Below are 17,654 nucleotides of genomic sequence, written 5' to 3' on the forward strand. Positions count from 1 at the left end.
AGGAGGGAAGACTCCGTCCTCCGAGGAAGCCTTGGAATCAAAATACTCTCTGGCAGACTTGGAGTGAAAACCATAAGGTCTCTCAAAAAGAATTTGTCTCGGGAAGATGCCAGGCACGGCAAATTCAAGCTCAACTAATTGAATGTCTCTGTACTTTGTAGCAGGTCAATAAGTATAAAAAGTACTCCAGTTGTACTACAAGAAAATATCACACGTCTTTTACATTCATGCATCAGGAGAAGATCAACTTTGTGCAATAAACTATCGTTTGCACCATGAACTTAACCCAACTTGATACTGCGGTGGACCACGTCATAATCGGACTCGACTATGGAACCACGGGCACAGGTATGTTACGAAGGAAACTACGGGATATACTAGGGCCTTAGCTAACCAAGTCAAACAAACTTAGCGATATGGATCATGATTGTACCGAGGGGGAAAAGTATCGAGGAAAGTTCTCACTACCTCACCAATTGGCCATCAAGCAATGAAACTCGAGTTGATGCTATAAAGGTCCCATCAAGGATTGCCTTTCCTGTGGACAACCCAAGTTTCTCCATGAGGTCAACGCATTGGGGCTTTGGCATAAACCCTGGCATGAACTCCTACTTCTGGACGAAGCTTTTGCTAGAGGAACATACAGGATTGGGTGAGTTCGACGATGAAGTACTTATGAGCACTGCTTTGAAAGGTGATCTTCACCCGGCTTTCCGCTCTGTGGATTGTCAAGATCCTGAGAAAGTTATCCTTGACTACCTTGGCCATGTGCTAGAATTTACGCGGGGCCATCTCAAAGAGAGACCAGATATCAACTTTGACTTTGCTTCTGTTCATCTCCAGTTCACCACCCCGGCTTCCTGGTCCAAAAAAGCCCAAGAATTGAGCGAATGGGCGGTGAAGCGTGCTTGGTGGTTCAGGAGAAACCACGATACGCTCACAGTACTGTCAGAGCCAGAGGCTGCCTCAAAGGCTATTTGCCAAAGTCTACAGGGCGAATTCAAGACTGGGGATGGGATTTTGATTTGCGACTGTGGCGGTGGAACCGTGGTGAGTCTTTACCTCTCATGGTATATCATGATGTTTCACTACCTGCCATTTGGGCATGATCCATGGATGGAGATTCCACCGAAACAAAGTAATTTAATTGCCAGCTGACCAATTATTACAAATAAGGATATCACAACATATCTAGTCACAAATTCTACACCTATCAGTCTTTCAAGGATCTCATCTAGGGAAGGTAAATGAGTTCATCCAATTCCTTTCCTTCATTTTGTTGGAAGGGAAACTGATTTTATACAGGGGCAAAGTGTGGCGGTGTGGCCATTGACAATCGACTCTTCAGCCTTATGAAGAAGCACATGCCAGATGCATTTGGACATCTCAACCATCTTATTGCACCAGGAAGCATATTTATGGACAGTTTTGAAAAGCTGAAAAGAGATTTTGACGAAGGGCTACCGTATCATTGCTTCAAGTTGCCTCTTCAGGTAAGAAGAGGCAGGGCGACATGCGATCCCCGATACTATAACTCGAGTGCTTTCGAATTTTACCTGAGATATGATGACGTACGGTCTCTATTTGATCCAGTCATTTTCAACATCATTCGTTTGATAAATTCACAGATCAAGGTTGCGAACTTGGAGTATGGCTCTCCAGTGATAAATGTATGTGCTCACGGATTATATTCAGATCAAACGGCTCATAATTGCACTCCAGAAAATTGTCCTTGTCGGCGGTCTAGGATCTTCGACTTACGTTCAAAGAGTAATCCGCCAGGCTTTGGAATCATCGCAGAAGCTATGTGTGATGGTACCTATGGCGATTGACCCGTGAGTATACCGTGACTACTAGTTATCCATTCCCCATTCAAGTTTAAATACCCTATCATAATGTGAGAATATTACTGTACTAACATTTTCAAAGGATCATGGCCGTTTCTTATGGCTCAGCGCTACATGGGCTACATGGGCTACAAGAGCTACAAGGGGTACATGGGCTACATGAAAATCACCCCGCGAGGCTTGAAATTCCGGAACATTATGGATTGGCATCTCCCCAGAATTTGAATACGGGGTGTTTGAATGGTCAATCAAATGGCAAGCGCATTGATTGGATTGTACACAAGGTAAGCTAAGTCTATTTCACAAGACTTCAAAGTTCATTTGAAAGAAGACCGCCAACGCAGAGTTATTTTAGGGCCATGGAACATACCCGCAGGGAGGATCCTACGATTGGAAGTATTCTAAGTTTTTCCGGGAGGATGAGCCTAGAATGATATTTGTTCCTGTCTATTCTTGTGGGCAGGAGAAACCACCAGATACGGTTGAGCCTGATGGTATGCCCTGCTTTTACTAAATAACTATGACCTGGTGACGATCACGTTGCTAACTGCTGCTAAATAAATAGATGTGGCGCTTGTTGGCTTTATCCCTGCGAGCCTCTTGTCCCTCGATCTTACCCAATTTGGGTACCGGGTAATCGGCGGCCGTATCTTCTACGAATTGGAAATTTGGATCAGATGCATTTTTGATGCTCAAAACAGAGAATTACACTTCTCTGCGTGGGCCTCGCAGGAGTTGATCGGCGAATGGAGTTTTCGTATGCGTTTTTAGAGAATTTTCTACTATCAATCAAGTCTACCAGTCTCTTTTTTGTTATGCTTGATATATACCCATACAGTCTAATAGCCAGATACTTCAATAGTATAGATCATAATTACTTGATGCCTATCGAGATCTAGACTTTCATGTTGTCCAAGAGCGGTAACCAGCACGCGGGTGGGGATGGCCAATCATTAATGTGGGGACGAAGCTGAGCATATAAGCTTACTCTTCCCTTGTTCCGGGGCCGAACCTCTCTTTCCTATTCATAATTTTGTCGCCATGGGAAAGCTTGTCAAATTAATCGGCGCCGGTATTGGGTTCACATCAGAGGCTATCCAGGCTGTTCGCTCAGGATCACGAGAGCCATCTTCTGCTCAACCATCTTCCTCATCTGCAGCACATGATCCACAAGATGCTCCACCTGCCTATGGCGATTCGATTAATCAAAATGGCTATGGGGAATCTTCTCGCAGCGTATATGCCCAGCACGATCTAGCCGGCCCTGACGAGAAGAATCAATCCAAAGCGGCCGAGGCCGGGTATGACTCGGAGAGCGACAGCTCGGATTCAGACCACCACGATGCCTTTGAACAAGATGAAGCTGAGTGGGAGCTCGATGAAATGGCAGAGCGGGTCAGACCTCCAAAATATGAGGAGTCTGAGACTCTGTCAACAGGCAGTTTGGAAGGTGATCGAATGATGAGAGAGGAGCAAATGATACGCGGGCTTGTGCAGATGGCCGGTCCGCCGCAACCAGTTCAAAAGCTCACCTGTCCCGTTATTATCCCACAACGTCGACCCAGAAAGAAGCAATATGGCTTTGTGCGGGCCTATTCTCCTGTTCTCGCTGACTGCGGTGTCAGTCAAGAGCTTTTTTTACAGTTTCTCGTGGACTGGGAGAAGACAAGCAAGGTGAATAACAGACAATCCATTGACGCACCCAAACACTCCTGTGCCTCAAAATCATTTACGGATATATCACTGACTATTTCTGCAGTCCGATAAATGGATTGATGTTGTCTATATGGCTGCAAATGTGATCGGCTTCGTTCCTGAATTAGCAGCCCAGATTATCAGTCCCATCGTGGCCACAGCGGCTGGAACAGCCAGAGAACTTCAATCACGATCACGCCGGAATACATTCCTTGACAAATTCAACGAAGATGTTCTCATTCCCCGCGGGCTATTTGGTATGATCATGTCATTCAAAGAATCAATCCCAGGCGAACAAAAAGGCGCATTGCAAAAGCTCTCGACTACTTTAGGCCAAACAATATTTACGAGTAAAAAGCTTAATATCGACGAAGTGGCCGCGAAGTACAGCAATCCGGATCCAAATTTGTCCAAAACGAAGCAGAAAATGAGCAATATCCGACTCGCCAGCGGTCGGATCGATGGAGAGTTTGAACTTTCCGAAGCTGCTGAACTCATCTATCCCGATTTAGATCGGGTTGTAGAACAGGCAGTCAGGGACCAAGATAACGGAAAGGAGGCTAGCATGGGTGATAAATTCAAGCATGCAAGCTCGTGGGTCCAAGACTACTTTGATCGCAGAGGGCAGGCGTTTCATGTGAGACTTTATGTTGTCCCTATTGATCCCATCTTTTGCTAACTACAGCAATCTATAGGAAGCCGAAAATGACGACCACTCTCGGGCTTCACAATCAACATGGCAGTCCCAATTCCGATCACGATACAGCGACCCCAACCACCCCGCCAATAGTGGATCTCTGGTCGCACTCTTGACTGGCGGGGCCGTTAATCCCGTGCCCAGAAGGAAAGCTCGCCGAAAGGCAAGACGCGAAAGACGAAATGATAGACGTGTTGCCCGCGGCCGGCCAGCCAGAGGTCCTCGAGAGAAAAGGAAACGTCGCCAGGGCACTGTCAAAAGGCTCTTACAAGAGGACATCCTCTACTTTTTCGTCGTCAATCTTCCTAGCCAGGAAGAAGTTCAACAGTCGGTTGATCAGTTGGAGCGCTTGATGTCCGAGCATGGAGAATCTTCGTCAATTTCGAGTCATTGACCGTAAAACTAGTATGTAAACCTTGAAACAAAGGTTCTTTTCGAGCTTTTATTCCAAGAATTCATTAAATTCGATTGATTGAAGTTAGCAGACACTACCTTAGGGTAGAACTTGATTCCTTTATCTAAAGACTAATGGGATATTCTCCTATATATCAACCTTGGAAGATAATCAAGACAACCAAAGTCTAGTATCGATGATTGTACTGTGCTCGGAACACGGCTTGAGTCAACTTATGGTACATGAGTATGGGGTCAGAATAAGAAGGCCGTCCCAGAGGTGCTTTTTAGTGGAGCTGGAGTGAAGATGATCTTTTGTAGGTACTAGTACCTAGATAGCCAGTCCTCGGTGCCGAAGGTTCCCTCTTTCCCTTCCTTCCCTCTCCTCCCATATTGTCTTGTCTCTCTTCCTGTCCCTGTTCATCTCAAATTCCACGACACAGAGCTCACGAAATATTACACGATGGTATTCGACAAAGCCAGATTCATCACCAAAGCACTTGCCGTGGTTGGCCCCTACTTGGGACGTGCTGCCATCCGTCGAGTTGCTGCCTACGGTCATAGCTGGACATGGAGAAACACACCAGACGCGAAGAGTATTATCGTGTTGGGAGGATCATTTCCAGGCACCGAGCTCGTGTGACGCTTGACCGAGACGTTGCCAACCGGTTACAAAGTCGTGTGGATTGAGAAGCACTCGCACTTCAACTACATCTTCAATTTCCCACGATACTCTGTCTTGAAGGGACACGAGCAGAGGGCTTTCATTCCATATAATTTCATTGCAAAGGGTGCTCCTTTGGATACCCTCACTCGTATCCAAGACGAGGCTATCGCCATGACAGATTCTCAGGTCTTGCTGGCATCTGGCGAGAGGATAGACTACGCATGTCTCGCTTTTGCCACGGGGTCAACGCAGCCATTGCCTGCAAATTTATCATGCAATAAACGCAGTGAAGCTTGTCGAGAGCTCCAGGGCAAGCAGCAGACTATTGAGAAGAGTCGGAGGATTGCTGTTGTTGGCGGTGGTGCTGTGGGTGTCCAGCTTGCAAGCGATATCAAAGACTTCTTTACTACCAAAGAAGTGACACTGGTCCATTCTCGTGGTCAACTTCTGAATCGCTTTGGCAGCCGACTTCAGGACTACGTCTTAACTACACTGCGTGATGAGCTCAAAGTACGCGTCTTGCTGAATGAGCGGCTGAAACTGCCCACAGGAGGAAACTTTACCCGATCAACTTGCCTAACATTCTCTGATGGGTCTAAGAAGAAGTTCGACCTGGTTGTGAGTCTTTCATTTTGATTCTTCTGGCGGTGTCATTCTCATTATATCTTCGCTACCCATGGATATTTTCAGATCGGCTGTATTGGCCAGCGACCCAACTCATCTCTGCTCAAAAGTTGCTATCCTGACGCAATCTCAAAGGAAAATTCCCGTACCCTGGTTCGATCTACACTTCAAGTTTTCAGTACCACCGAACCTACAAAGAGATACCTACCTAAGGTATCCACCTGGACATTTCGATATAGACCCAGTAGGTTCTAACCAAGTGTACTACAGAGTCACAACTGCCCAGGTGGGCATCAAAGCAACCTCCAGCTCGCAATCTTGGAATATGTCAAGCATACGTCGGTTTGACCCCTGGCCACTTGCTCAGATTCAAGATCATTCATTCATTGGCGTTTAACATAAACTATCTAGCATGGTATCACGTATTTATAGGCCAGATCGAAAAGAGAGAAAAATAGACGCCGCTCCAATCGCACTTCACCGAAAAGAGTATGTGCAAGGAAAGCGAGATAAAAAGGCTGAATATAAATATCCATCACATCCATTTAGTATAGCGGCATGGGTGATTGGTTGACGTAGTCAACATTATTCGGCACGGACTCAATCCGATCACAGCAGGTACCGAAGATACGGTCCCAGAGACGGGTCTGCTTGCCGTAGTTGTAGCTCTGCTTCCAGCCCTTCCGGTGGTGTAAATCGTGGTCCTCGATAACGAGCTCAGCATCGAACCACCGAAGCACGAAGCTGAAGGTCGAAGGAGGAGTAGCGTGGAGACGCAGGCCACTGTGGCCAGCGAGTTCGGCGAACACGACGTACTGATGGCCGATCCACCACTCGTAAAATCCCATCGGCATTCCCATGAATCGCATCGTGAAAAAGGTCATCAGCGGGATGCCGGCGATATCAAAGAACTCCTGCTCCAGATCGGCATACAGCGTCAGAAGTGGGTTCGGGTGCTTGGTCAGGTGGTGGGTGCGGTGGTATTGCCAGAGGCTGCCGACGTCGTGCATCAGGCGGTGGTACCAGTAGAACCAGAAATCGAGGATGATGCCATATAGACCAGCCTCTATAGGCAACCAGAAGAAACTCATCGTTGATGGGGGTAGGGCGACGCTGTAGGCAAGCATGACGGTGAACATGGGCCGGAAAGTCGAAGTGGACATCAATGAGCGGACGACTTTGGCGACGCCAATATCGGGGACGCCATCACGGGCATGCTTGTCGCCGTCGAGAAAGCCGTGAATATGGCCCAGTCGGCGGAGGACGTGGAGTTCGTGGATGGCGATCGCCTTGAAAGCGATACTATAGAGAATGAAAGCGCCTAGCATGCCGAAATTTTGGCCGGTGTATTGGACGTAGGCGTGGTGGATGAGGAGCGGAATAGCCGCATGTGTGAGAACCCAGCGGTGCATGGACCAATCTGGAACGTAAGGAACGGCATCCTCTTTCAGATGTACAGGAACGTCTGCGTCGAGATGCTCTGGGTGGATGCCTAGTAATTCGTAGAACCAGTGGAAGAGAGTCCACTCTGAGCGGGCCTGAAGCCGCCAGGTGGACTTCATCGAGTCCTTGGGATTGCGCTGAACACTCATGGCGAGCAAGGAGCAACGTAAAGGGTCGACCGAAGAGCTGGAGATGTAAATTTTCAACTTCCCCTCAAAGGCCCAGAGTCCGGGGGTGGCGTGGGTGTTTTAAAAGGGGACCTTTGGCTTTTGTCGATCCACCCTTCGCCCCAGTTGTTCGGCGCGGTGCCGTGCATGTGAAGACATAGTACCCACACTCCCACAAAAATGAGCCTCGGGGTCTGCAGCATGCGAACATGGCTGAGCATGGCTGAGCATGACGTCGATCTCTAATCTTGGTAGTGTCGCATATGTCCCAACAATCTCAAACGTTATTAGCGCCCGCGACTTAGTGATGGATCCCTCATCCACGCTGTTCCCCATCGTCGATCGGGCGACCCCGGAGTAGCCTAAAGGCTAGACGGCAGGATGGTGGGCATGATGGCACCATGAGTAAACCCCGCAGTCTATGATCGCCCTCGCTGGCTCGGCATTGGTCGAAAATCGCTATGGCCCTATCTAGCCCCGATAGACGACGTGCTGCATACCCAAAAGTGTCGATGGTTTACATCGATGCCTGCCGGAGCTCGCGCAGAATACAGACATGTGCCCCTGACAGTCACCTGATCTGCAGGTCCCCCCCACGTTTGAAGGTCACACAATCTCAATACTCAATAATTGGCGATTGGGTATTTGTTGATATTGATGCCATCAAGTAACACAACCTGATTAGATCTGCTTTATTCATGTGATGGCCGAAAATGTTGGGAGGCTTATTCAAATACAATCTACGGTGTACTACTACCAACTACTGAGCCAAAAGTTATTGTATACTTCCTGCGTAAACTGTCGAATATCATGCCACGCCACATGCTAACTTTGATTCAATTTTAGTACTCCGTACAGAGCACACACTCTCGCCCTCATTCTTGTTTCCGAATAAGTAATTATATCACCAGTCAACACCAGGTCAATGCTCCGACACTCACTGGTCCGGCAAATTGTTTCCGTATCCGGTCTAGTGGATCCGTATTCGGATTAGCCTAACCAACGCGGCTGCGCTTCACACGGAGTATACATATGGATAGGAAAATGTCTGGCAACTCTTGGCTTTCCCTTTTCGTTTTAAGTGCTCACCCCCTCGCCGCTTTTGCTCCCTGAGTAGAATTGAGCACGCCCCTGACCGGCCTGAGCTGATCAGTGATTATTATGTAATCAAACTGATTACTTACTGAGCCTGATCGAAGTACCCTGATTTGCTCAGTGAGCCTGCCCTGAGCACCATGATCTGATCACTGACCCTGATCTGATTAATTGTAGGTCACTTACTAAGCTTTTACAACTCAGGTGGCCTGAGTAAGCGGGCTTATTAAAACATAATATACTAGCTTGATCACTTTACTAGAATTAGCTTTGTAAAGTTGTCACTGACTAGTGATCTTTCCCTTTACAAACAGAATATACTTAATTAATTTTTTTTTAAATAAATAGTTGAACCTATTAAGACTTGATACTCCTAGGAGTATTCTCTGTTCTCCTAACATATACCTGACTTGGGAGAACTATCTAGGCAGATATATGACTAGATAAACTATGTAAATTATTTTATTCTTATTAGATATCGAGCAGATAACCTGTCAGTGATCATCTCTAACTTAACTTAAACTGTTTTGTTGTCTTTGTCTTTATACTATTCTAGTAATATTAAGTGGAAGTAAACCCAAAATATTAAGATTCTCTATACTAAATTTACTCCTGGGAGTATTAGCATATCCTTGGGAACCTATCCCGGGGCTTTATTAATATTTGTCATAGGGGTGACAATTTGACCAGTTCTTATGTGATCCTGGTGCTCAAGGAAGGTCACGTAGCAGAGACGGGCCGTGAACTACTTGACCATGATGGAATCTATGCAAAACTATGGAATGGTGAGTGCTTACAGTGTTGCATGTTTCAATTATTGATTGCTAACTCTCTTTTATAGCTCAGGAACTGTCTATGGCTCAGGTTTGGAGCTGGAGCGGAATCAGGGTCAGGATGAGATTGAGACTAAGCCGTAAATGATAAATGATTGATAGGAGTACATAGGCGCCTCTACCTAGATATTGGCGCTTGATCAAGGTAATTATTACTGATCATATGATTTTAATCCTAGAGCCACTAAATATTTTCTGGACTTCTCTCGTCACCAAGCCAAATATGATACAGCAGCTTCCCAGCATCTACTTGTCCGACCGCCGAGTGCCTCACCCCTGACTCATACCTCCAACTATTCTCCCACGCTGCGCCAAGTCTATTGATGCTTGCCCGCGTGTTCCAGCCCGTTTGTTGCTGAATCTCTTGCAGAATGCGGACGCATGCATTCCGCTGTGGCTCTACCACGAGACACTGACCCGCAATTGTAAGGAGTTGGACGGCATTCGCCCATGCGATGGAGCATCGATTCCCCAGCGAGTTGGCAACAATCTGGCGTGCGTATGTCTGTGCTCGGTGAGTCACGTTGGGGCTAGAGAGCACTGGGAGGCGACTCGCCTGCGAGCAAGGCGTGCAAATAGTGAGAATGAGAAACGCAGTGTGCAGCATTTGCCATGCTGCGGATACGGGACCGTTTAAGTAACGCACCAGCTGGAAGGGATTGTCCTCTCCATTCGGAGGTAGAATACTGAGAGGTGAGCACACGGCTGGCGCTCGGCTCTGGTGGCGCACCAGCTCAGCTTCAAGTTCCTTCCATCGGGCAGCGTGAAGTTTCACGGCGTGTTCGTCGAGGCCGACGGGCGTGCGACTCCAGAAATCGTGAACCATCCCGAGGAGAAAAACAACCTTTTTCTGCCACGATTCGAGCGTCCACGTGGCGGGATCGGGGAATACACCCCCAGGGAGCCACTCTTTCGGTTCTAATGCTGCCGGCTTGCCAGCACAGAGAGAGGCAAGGATAATCATCCTGCAGTAAATCCAGAATGACTGTATATGAATATTCAAGTTAGCCAACATAATCACAGCATGAAGAACAGGACATACAGCCTGTGCCAAACCGCCGCTCATCCCATGCCAGCTATGCATCCTGAGAAGATTTCCCGTCCCCTTGAGGTGCAGGCCCCAGTCCGTGGCCTTGCTCTCGACCATCTCACAGTGAGCTATAAGCAGACAGCTCGAAAATACCGCAGGGTCTGGCCTGCTATTCTGTAGCCGCTTGGACAGCAGATTGATAGCAGCGTTGTAGTATGTCAAAGCCTGCTCGTGATTTTGTTGCTGTTGGTCATTGACGAGGGAGTACTGGCGGGCTGCAACGGCGACACAGGCTAGCAGGACAAGCGTGTCGTTTAGAGCGAGCTGCGGCACGACTGTCGAGAAATATCGCGGTGCATCGTCGAACATGTCGAAGCGCGGGCCGATGAATTCGACGTATCGCCAGAGGAAAAAGGCGTCAGTGGGATCCGTGATGGGGGTAGCGTGGCCGGATAGTGCAGGCCGTGGCGACGGATGCTGGTATGATGAGACGCTCGAGGCCTCGTCGCTCGCTCTTATGACCTCGTATAGGTCGGAGACCCCTTGCGTTTCATCCACAAAGGTCGCTGTTACTCAGAAGGCGTTAGACCCATGGTTGTTTCTCGCGGTGATAGCAACCGTCGGGTGGGTGTTGCTAACCTGGACCTTCTACAGTCTTTGAGGAGACAAAGTCTTCTAACAGGCCAGCCACGGGTGCTTTGAACTCGAGCGCGGTGAAAATAGCTTCTTGGTGTGAAAAACACTTAATCCCTCGTCGCTTGCATAAAGCACAAGGCCGCGACTGATCACACTTGACGTGGCTCTTGCGACACTGCTCGCAGGCTTGACATCAAACGTCAGCGTCCCTGTTATGAAAGACAATAGCATTTTATGTCTCGATGCCTACCTAATTTTGATCTCGAGCTAGGGCCTCGCACTTGTTTCGACATGGGTTCCCGAAAAGGCGGCATTGCGGAGTGCTAGGGTGGTGGTGCAGTTCCACCGATTGGAGTGTGTTATATATTACGGGCACGGATCAATCCAGTCGTTGTCTCAAAAATAGTGCATGCACACTTTCTTGGATCCTCCTAGGAGAGAATCGAACTGATGCGCGGACCAGCTTTGGTGTTCTGGTCCGCGGCGAAAGAAAAAATGGTTGGGTTAGTCCGAAGGCATGAGAAAGTCCATGGTTAGCGACGGGCTTCAAATCCCATCCCAGGATGGCTTACAAATCACTGCACCATTTCAATCTTCGCATTTAACACGAAATTCAAATAAATGATCTTCTTCTTTACACATAGTATTAGCGGTCATCTCCTTGTTTCGACTGGCATGTGTATGTTCGAAGAATAAATAGTTGATAGATCCTTGTGCACCTCCTAGTTGTCTCGTGCCTCCGTCTATGTGCGTCGCTGCACCCCGGATGGCGCACACGATGCCGGGATCGGGATGGGCCAGTGGCAGGATATTAGGGAGTCCCTATCTGTCTTCCCCAAGAGTATAGGTTACATTTCATCCTGCTGTATAAAAGCACCTCGTCCTTTAGACATCTGTCAATGCTTACGGCCCAGATTTCTTAAGGAGTAAGTAGAGATTATACTATCGAGGATGTCAGACTCGACTCTTCACACTCTCTACTAGGCATTACCAAATTTCGCCGGTTCCGACAAGATCTGGTGGCCTCGTATTGACAGTTAGTTACCGGAATGGTAACAGAAGAAAAAAAAGAATTTAATAATCGCTATTTCCTTCTATTCCGTTGAGAGCAGCTATTATCGTAGCCGAAGTGACGAGATCACGGATCTCAGGAGAAGCAGGAAAGGAAGCCAGATCAACGATCTCTGACGAGGACTACTGTGTAGTACGAGGAAACGGAAGAGAGAAAAAAAGAGAAAAAGCTGATATGAAGCTATCTCGAGAGAACAGAACAAAAGGGAAAGCAGAAAACAGAAAGGGGAAGCACCCGCAGGGGTGCCTGAGGCACCAAGGGAAACTGCCGGATAACGGAACGAGAGCGGAGTGGATCATACGGGTGCACCAATGAGATAACAGGTCTGAATTTCTATAAGGCCCCTAGCTGGCAATTTGGATGAGGCTCAAATACATGACTAAATCTTGGCGGGAGATAGTATCTCCTGCCTCCTGGGATCCCCTTATCCTGCTGTATTTCAACACCGGATGTACGCCTGAGGCATCATCAATGAGTGAACTCCCCTCACGGTATGCTATGTGTTGCACTGAGAAGGGAGAAGAATCATCTCTGTTGTGCATTTCACATGCTCCTCAGGAAAGTCTCCCCAAAACTGCCGTCGATGTCAGTGTCAGGTTATCCAGCACGGTGCCTGGATAGCTCTAAGAAGGGAGGGGAATGCAGTAATGTTCAACTCACCTGAGCAACATGCTGTCGGATGCGGTGCATGTTCTTGCCCGGCTGGATCTGGCCCACCACCCCGGACGGTCCGATTCGGTCCTCTTGGGCACAATCATAGGTCGTCCGACGAAGCACTCGAGAGTCAGTAGCGCAAAGCCAAGAGCTTCTTTCGCGCCGATAGGTATCCCAATCTCGGAAATGGGGACGATGCGAGTGTGGGGCAAGCGCTGCTTCAGGTAGTTGATGATGTTGGGGTTATACGATCCACCGCCACCCATGTAGATCTCGTCTACGCCCCCTGGCGGACCCCAGCGTTCGTAGGCATCGGCGAGGGACTTGGCTGTGATGCGAGTTATGGTGGCGACACAGTCCTCTGGGGTAGCTCCGCCTGCAAGGCCACCTCTTTTGTCAGCCGAAAACGCTGTCTCAATTGAAGTAGCCAGACTTACGGGCCAGCATCTCATCGCAGATATCTTCCGCCATCCGATCCCCAAACGTCTCTCGGCCAGTAGTCTTGGGTATATCATGCACGAAGTACGGCCCCTGGAGCACTTTATCTACAACAGACTGGTCAACCCTGCCCTTCTGGCCCATGGCACCATCCTTGTCATATTCCTGTTGACCGCCGGTGAAGTACCGCACAGCCGCGTCGATAAAGACGTTGCCAGGGCCCGTATCGAAATCGTAACACTCTTCGACGGCGCCTCGGGGTAAGATCGAAAAGTTCGCGATGCCGCCGATATTCTGCACAGCGCGGTTGAGCGTCGGGTGGCTCAGGAGGAGGGAGTCGAGAGCCGCGAATAGTGGGCAGCCTTGCCGGCCGAGAGCCATCTCTGACACCCGAAAATTGCCAAGCGAGGTGACGCCCGTGCTAGCGGCTATGATGGCGATCTCAGCCATGTCGAGATGTGCACGGATTTGGTTGCCCTCAAAGAGCTCTGGCAGCGGTAGGTGCCAGATCGTCTGGCCCTGGCCACCGATCAGGTCGATGTCCGTTGTCACGCTGAAATTGTTCTTCTCCGCGAACCAATTGACGGCTTTGGTAATGACCTCACCCAGCTGGATGTTGACAATGGCCAATTCCTCGGGCGTCGTGGTGTTCTCCTTAATGAGCCTCATGACTCTTGCCTTAAGCTTTTTAGGCATCGGGTATTCTCCATAGTGCAGGAGCTGCATCTTTAATGGCGTTGTCGGGCCGTCCTGGGTGAAATGGACATGGACGAGGTCGACCCCGTCCATGGATGTTCCCGCATTGTGGCCGATGACCTTAAGAGAACTGCTGGGAGTTCAGCCATGTAATAGCAATGTTTAAAGGCCCGACAAAGCGTTCTTGAAGGCTCGTTATGTAGAAGATATTGACACTTACAGCGGGCTGCTGGAGGACTGGTTCAAAGCGGAAGGCATCGTGTGGTCCAGCGTCAAGGGAATGTGCAACTTGAGACACAGATCTTGGACAAGCACATTCATATGCCTTGCATTTACTTTTATATATCTTGTGGGGGGAAATCTCGACCAAACCATGCTCCGCCCTCACCCTCAACAGCGGCACATCGGACTTAGTTCCCTTCCGGAGACAGAGTCATTCCTACTAACATCTCCGCAATTCTCGTCCCAATCACTGTTGGGTCCCTTCAAGTTTGGTTCTTGGGGAATCTCCGGAACTTACCAAAGTCAATATGCACCTGTGGAGAGAGGGACTAACATAGCCGAACCGTGGGGGGGACCGAGCGCGGACAACCAAAGTACGAGAAGGAGGGCAGTTACATAGTTTACTTCGATGCCCCTTAGGATACGCAAGTTCCATTGGCCTTTGCTTCCCCACGCTAATGATGGCGATCTACTGATCCGCTCTCGGCGATGACTGCCTTCCGCAATACCCAATTCTCCAACCCTCATTGAGCACTTCCTCCGCAAATCCTCTTCGCCCCGCCTTTTTGACCCGCTACGAAGTGTTCTCGGGGCTAGATACCTTCCGGGGAATTGTAGCCTCATATCCCCCGGGACCTTGCTTGGCCTGCGGTTTAGCACAACGCCTCACCAAATCCCATGTTCTGGAGAAAAAAAATATATATATAACTTGCTTCGCCATCGCTCAGCTATAAATTCAAGTTGAAATGATTATCATCGAGTTGCTGCTATGAGATATGTCCTGAGTCAAAATCAATCTTATTTACCTCAAACCAAGAGTATACCCAGACCACGTTCGCTTTCCACTTTGCAAAGATGGCCATCTTCCCGTTGACCAGGTACACAACCCACATGGGCACGTCTGGTCTGAAGCTCAACTTTCTCGTTGCCGGCATTGCGACATGTGCATTTTGGCTTTTCGGCTACGACATGAGCGTCATGGTACACTTGCCTTTCTTTAGCTTTTCCCCAATGACACGCTTGGTCTAAGAACAAATACAGGGCGGTCTCATTACCGAGAAGACCTTCATAACTGTCTTTCCCGAGATGAACAACGCCAATGTCCAGGGAATTGTGATCGCCTCATTTGAACTCGGTGCTCTTGTCGGTGCCCTCGCCTGCTTGGACCTTGGTGACCGTCTCGGTCGTCGTCTGACCGTTTGGTTCGGCATGCTCTTTATGCTGGTCGGCGGCACGCTACAGACCAGTGCCTGGGTTATATCTCAGCTGGTCTTGGGTCGCGTTATCAGCGGCATCGGGCTCGGCTTACAGGTCGCCACGGTGCCGTCATGGCAGTCTGAGTGTGCGAAAGCGCATAGTCGCGGGCGTTGGGGTAAGCAGACCCCATTCCCCTTCCCCCTTTCTCTCGTATTCGAGGACTAGATGGCTGACTTGATCTAGTCATGATTGAGGGTGGTTTACAGACATTCGGCGTTGCTTGCGGCCAGCTCATTGGTTATGGCTTCTTCTTTGTAAAGGGTCAAGCGCAATGGCGTATACCCGTGGGCATCCAGCTCGTCCCGGCCTTGATCGTCTTCATATTTATCAATTTTGTTCCCGAGTCCCCCCGTTGGTTGATCAAACACGGCCGCGTTGAAGAGGTGTGTTTCGTGCTTGTGCTTGCCGTACCCACGCTCCTCTAGATGGTGAAGACGCCTCGCTAACAGTACAATGTTTGCAGGGCACATACAACCTGTCAAAGCTTCGCGACCTGCCCGACGGCCATCCAGACCTAGTGTTTGAACGTGACGCAATCATCGCCTCCTTCGAAGCGCAGATCGAACTCGCTCCGTTCTCCTACAGAGAAATGCTGGACATGGGAAAGACCAAGACCTTCCATCGCGTCGCCATTGGTGTGTTCATCCAAGCCGCGCAGCAAATATCCGGAGTCAACTTGGTCTCGACGTACGCCAACAAGATTCTGCAGGAGTCGTTCGGCCTCGACGCCAGCACATCACACCTCATCGCTGCCATGGGCGGTTTGGAGTATGCTCTATGCTCGCTTCTATCCGTGTTTCTCATAGAAGGCCTCGGGCGCCGTCGGGCCTTTCTGTGGACTACGGTCGGCATGTCCTGCTGCTTTGCCGTCATCGCTGGGCTTCAAAGCACGGATTCGCGCACCTGCAAACTGACTGCTGCCGGATTTCTATTTCTCTTCAATACCTTCTTTGGCCTTGCCTGGGTTGGAGGACCGTTTCTGTACAGTGCCGAGATTGCACCTCTGCGATGCCGCGCGCAAGCTAATGCCATGGCGAGCGCTGCCAACTGGTTGTTCTGCTTTGTGGTGGTCATGATCATCCCACCCGCTTTCCGGAATATCGGCTGGAAGACGGTAAGTCTACTTGTTCGTGCATTGTGGCCCGTGGTCAACCTAACGTGTGTCTAGTACATCATTTTTGCCATCTTGAATGCCTGCTTCGTACCCATAATCTACTTCTTCCTAGTTGAAACCAGAAAGAGAAGTCTCGAGGAGCTTGTGAGTACCACCGAAGGGCAGAGAGTGAAAAGAACTTGGTATCCCATGAAGAATCCTAATAGGCTAATATTTTGGACTTCCAGGATGTCATCTTCGCTGCGGGTGGTGACCCGGTCAAAAAAGAAAAGACGATGCCGCACAATATACCTATTGAGGAGGCCCGAAAGATCCTTGGTCTTTCTGAGAGTACTAGTATCGCTGAAGTGCTAGAGCACGATGCGAAAACATCAGTTTGAGAGCACTTTCTCCTTGTTTTAGGCAATCAGAGGGGTGGCTACTACAACGTCCATGGCCGCTCCTCCCCTTGCCCCGCAAGGCTGACTAACGGTCTCCATTTAAACCGATCTGTCGCAGTTGGAGGGAAGGTTGTTATATGTAGGTACGGCTTAATATCAGGACCATCTTTTCCTACGTCATTAAGACACCCGATCAATAGTAGATCTATGCCTTCTTTTAGACCCTTATCAATCCATCTATCTTATGCAAAATATGCGCCCAGATGGCTACATTTGCATTTGTGAGCATGTGAGGAGGGAAGAGCCATCTGTCCGCGTCTGCATCGCGCTGATTAAAAGGTAGAAACCATTCCGCAGCCTGATTCCATATCTCGATTGAAACTAAGCGGATCAGGTGCGTACTCTTCGTGGGATCCTAGTTTTCACCCTAGTGACGGCTCCTTTCTTCAAGCCGCACGGCGGTCTTAATGATGAAAAAGTCTGCCTTGTGTGGAATCTCGTGCTCCCGAAGGATGATATTGTCGTCGTACTTGATGGATTGGGGTGCAACAAATGCAACCTCCCGTGGGTGTGCATATAAATATTTCTTTACAATTCCTAATTTCTCCCAGGATTCTGGACCTTTGTCGTCGAACCATCGCACCTTTATCTTCATGGTCGGTCCACGTCGGCGTGTGCTATTTCTCTCTGTGGG

General features: G+C 49.1%; 7 protein-coding genes across 7 annotated transcripts; 4 read left to right on the plus strand and 3 right to left on the minus strand.

Moving 5' to 3' along the window:
* Nucleotides 1-275: 275 nt before the first annotated feature.
* N7533_010014 (Hsp70 family protein) lies at nt 276-1,839 on the plus strand (the record flags this gene model as incomplete). The annotated part of the gene is made up of 4 exons (XM_057106664.1): nt 276-348; nt 413-1,138; nt 1,306-1,670; nt 1,696-1,839. 4 exons carry the CDS (start codon nt 276-278, stop codon nt 1,837-1,839), a joined length of 1,308 nt encoding a protein of 435 aa, XP_056955881.1.
* Nucleotides 1,840-2,888: 1,049 nt separating this feature from the next.
* On the plus strand, nt 2,889-4,633 carry N7533_010015 (uncharacterized protein; the record flags this gene model as incomplete). Its single annotated transcript, XM_057106665.1, has 3 exons — nt 2,889-3,521; nt 3,607-4,179; nt 4,238-4,633. 3 exons carry the CDS (start codon nt 2,889-2,891, stop codon nt 4,631-4,633), a joined length of 1,602 nt encoding a protein of 533 aa, XP_056955882.1.
* Nucleotides 4,634-5,095: 462 nt separating this feature from the next.
* N7533_010016 (uncharacterized protein) lies at nt 5,096-5,935 on the plus strand (the record flags this gene model as incomplete). Its single annotated transcript, XM_057106666.1, is given in 2 exon segments — nt 5,096-5,269; nt 5,288-5,935. 2 exon segments carry the CDS (start codon nt 5,096-5,098, stop codon nt 5,933-5,935), a joined length of 822 nt encoding a protein of 273 aa, XP_056955883.1.
* A 533-nt stretch (nt 5,936-6,468) lies between these two features.
* N7533_010017 (sterol desaturase family protein) lies at nt 6,469-7,515 on the minus strand (the record flags this gene model as incomplete). Its single annotated transcript, XM_057106667.1, has 1 exon — nt 6,469-7,515. The coding sequence occupies one exon, from the start codon at nt 7,513-7,515 to the stop codon at nt 6,469-6,471; it is 1,047 nt and encodes a 348-aa protein (XP_056955884.1).
* A 2,130-nt stretch (nt 7,516-9,645) lies between these two features.
* N7533_010018 (uncharacterized protein) lies at nt 9,646-11,441 on the minus strand (the record flags this gene model as incomplete). The annotated part of the gene is made up of 4 exons (XM_057106668.1): nt 9,646-10,446; nt 10,504-11,057; nt 11,131-11,313; nt 11,378-11,441. The coding sequence occupies 4 exons, from the start codon at nt 11,439-11,441 to the stop codon at nt 9,646-9,648; spliced, it is 1,602 nt and encodes a 533-aa protein (XP_056955885.1).
* A 1,301-nt stretch (nt 11,442-12,742) lies between these two features.
* Nucleotides 12,743-14,245, minus strand: N7533_010019 (uncharacterized protein; the record flags this gene model as incomplete). The annotated part of the gene is made up of 4 exons (XM_057106669.1): nt 12,743-12,773; nt 12,860-13,229; nt 13,291-14,117; nt 14,208-14,245. 4 exons carry the CDS (start codon nt 14,243-14,245, stop codon nt 12,743-12,745), a joined length of 1,266 nt encoding a protein of 421 aa, XP_056955886.1.
* Nucleotides 14,246-15,064: 819 nt separating this feature from the next.
* Nucleotides 15,065-16,960, plus strand: N7533_010020 (putative MFS monosaccharide transporter; the record flags this gene model as incomplete). Its single annotated transcript, XM_057106670.1, has 6 exons — nt 15,065-15,190; nt 15,251-15,581; nt 15,650-15,849; nt 15,930-16,580; nt 16,635-16,724; nt 16,808-16,960. 6 exons carry the CDS (start codon nt 15,065-15,067, stop codon nt 16,958-16,960), a joined length of 1,551 nt encoding a protein of 516 aa, XP_056955887.1.
* Nucleotides 16,961-17,654: the final 694 nt, after the last annotated feature.

Source organism: Penicillium manginii, assembly GCF_028828005.1.
Source record: "Penicillium manginii strain IBT 31320 chromosome Unknown utg000007l:1.0-2284322.0:1.0-2285126.0, whole genome shotgun sequence".
Taxonomy (NCBI): Eukaryota; Fungi; Ascomycota; class Eurotiomycetes; order Eurotiales; family Aspergillaceae; genus Penicillium; species Penicillium manginii.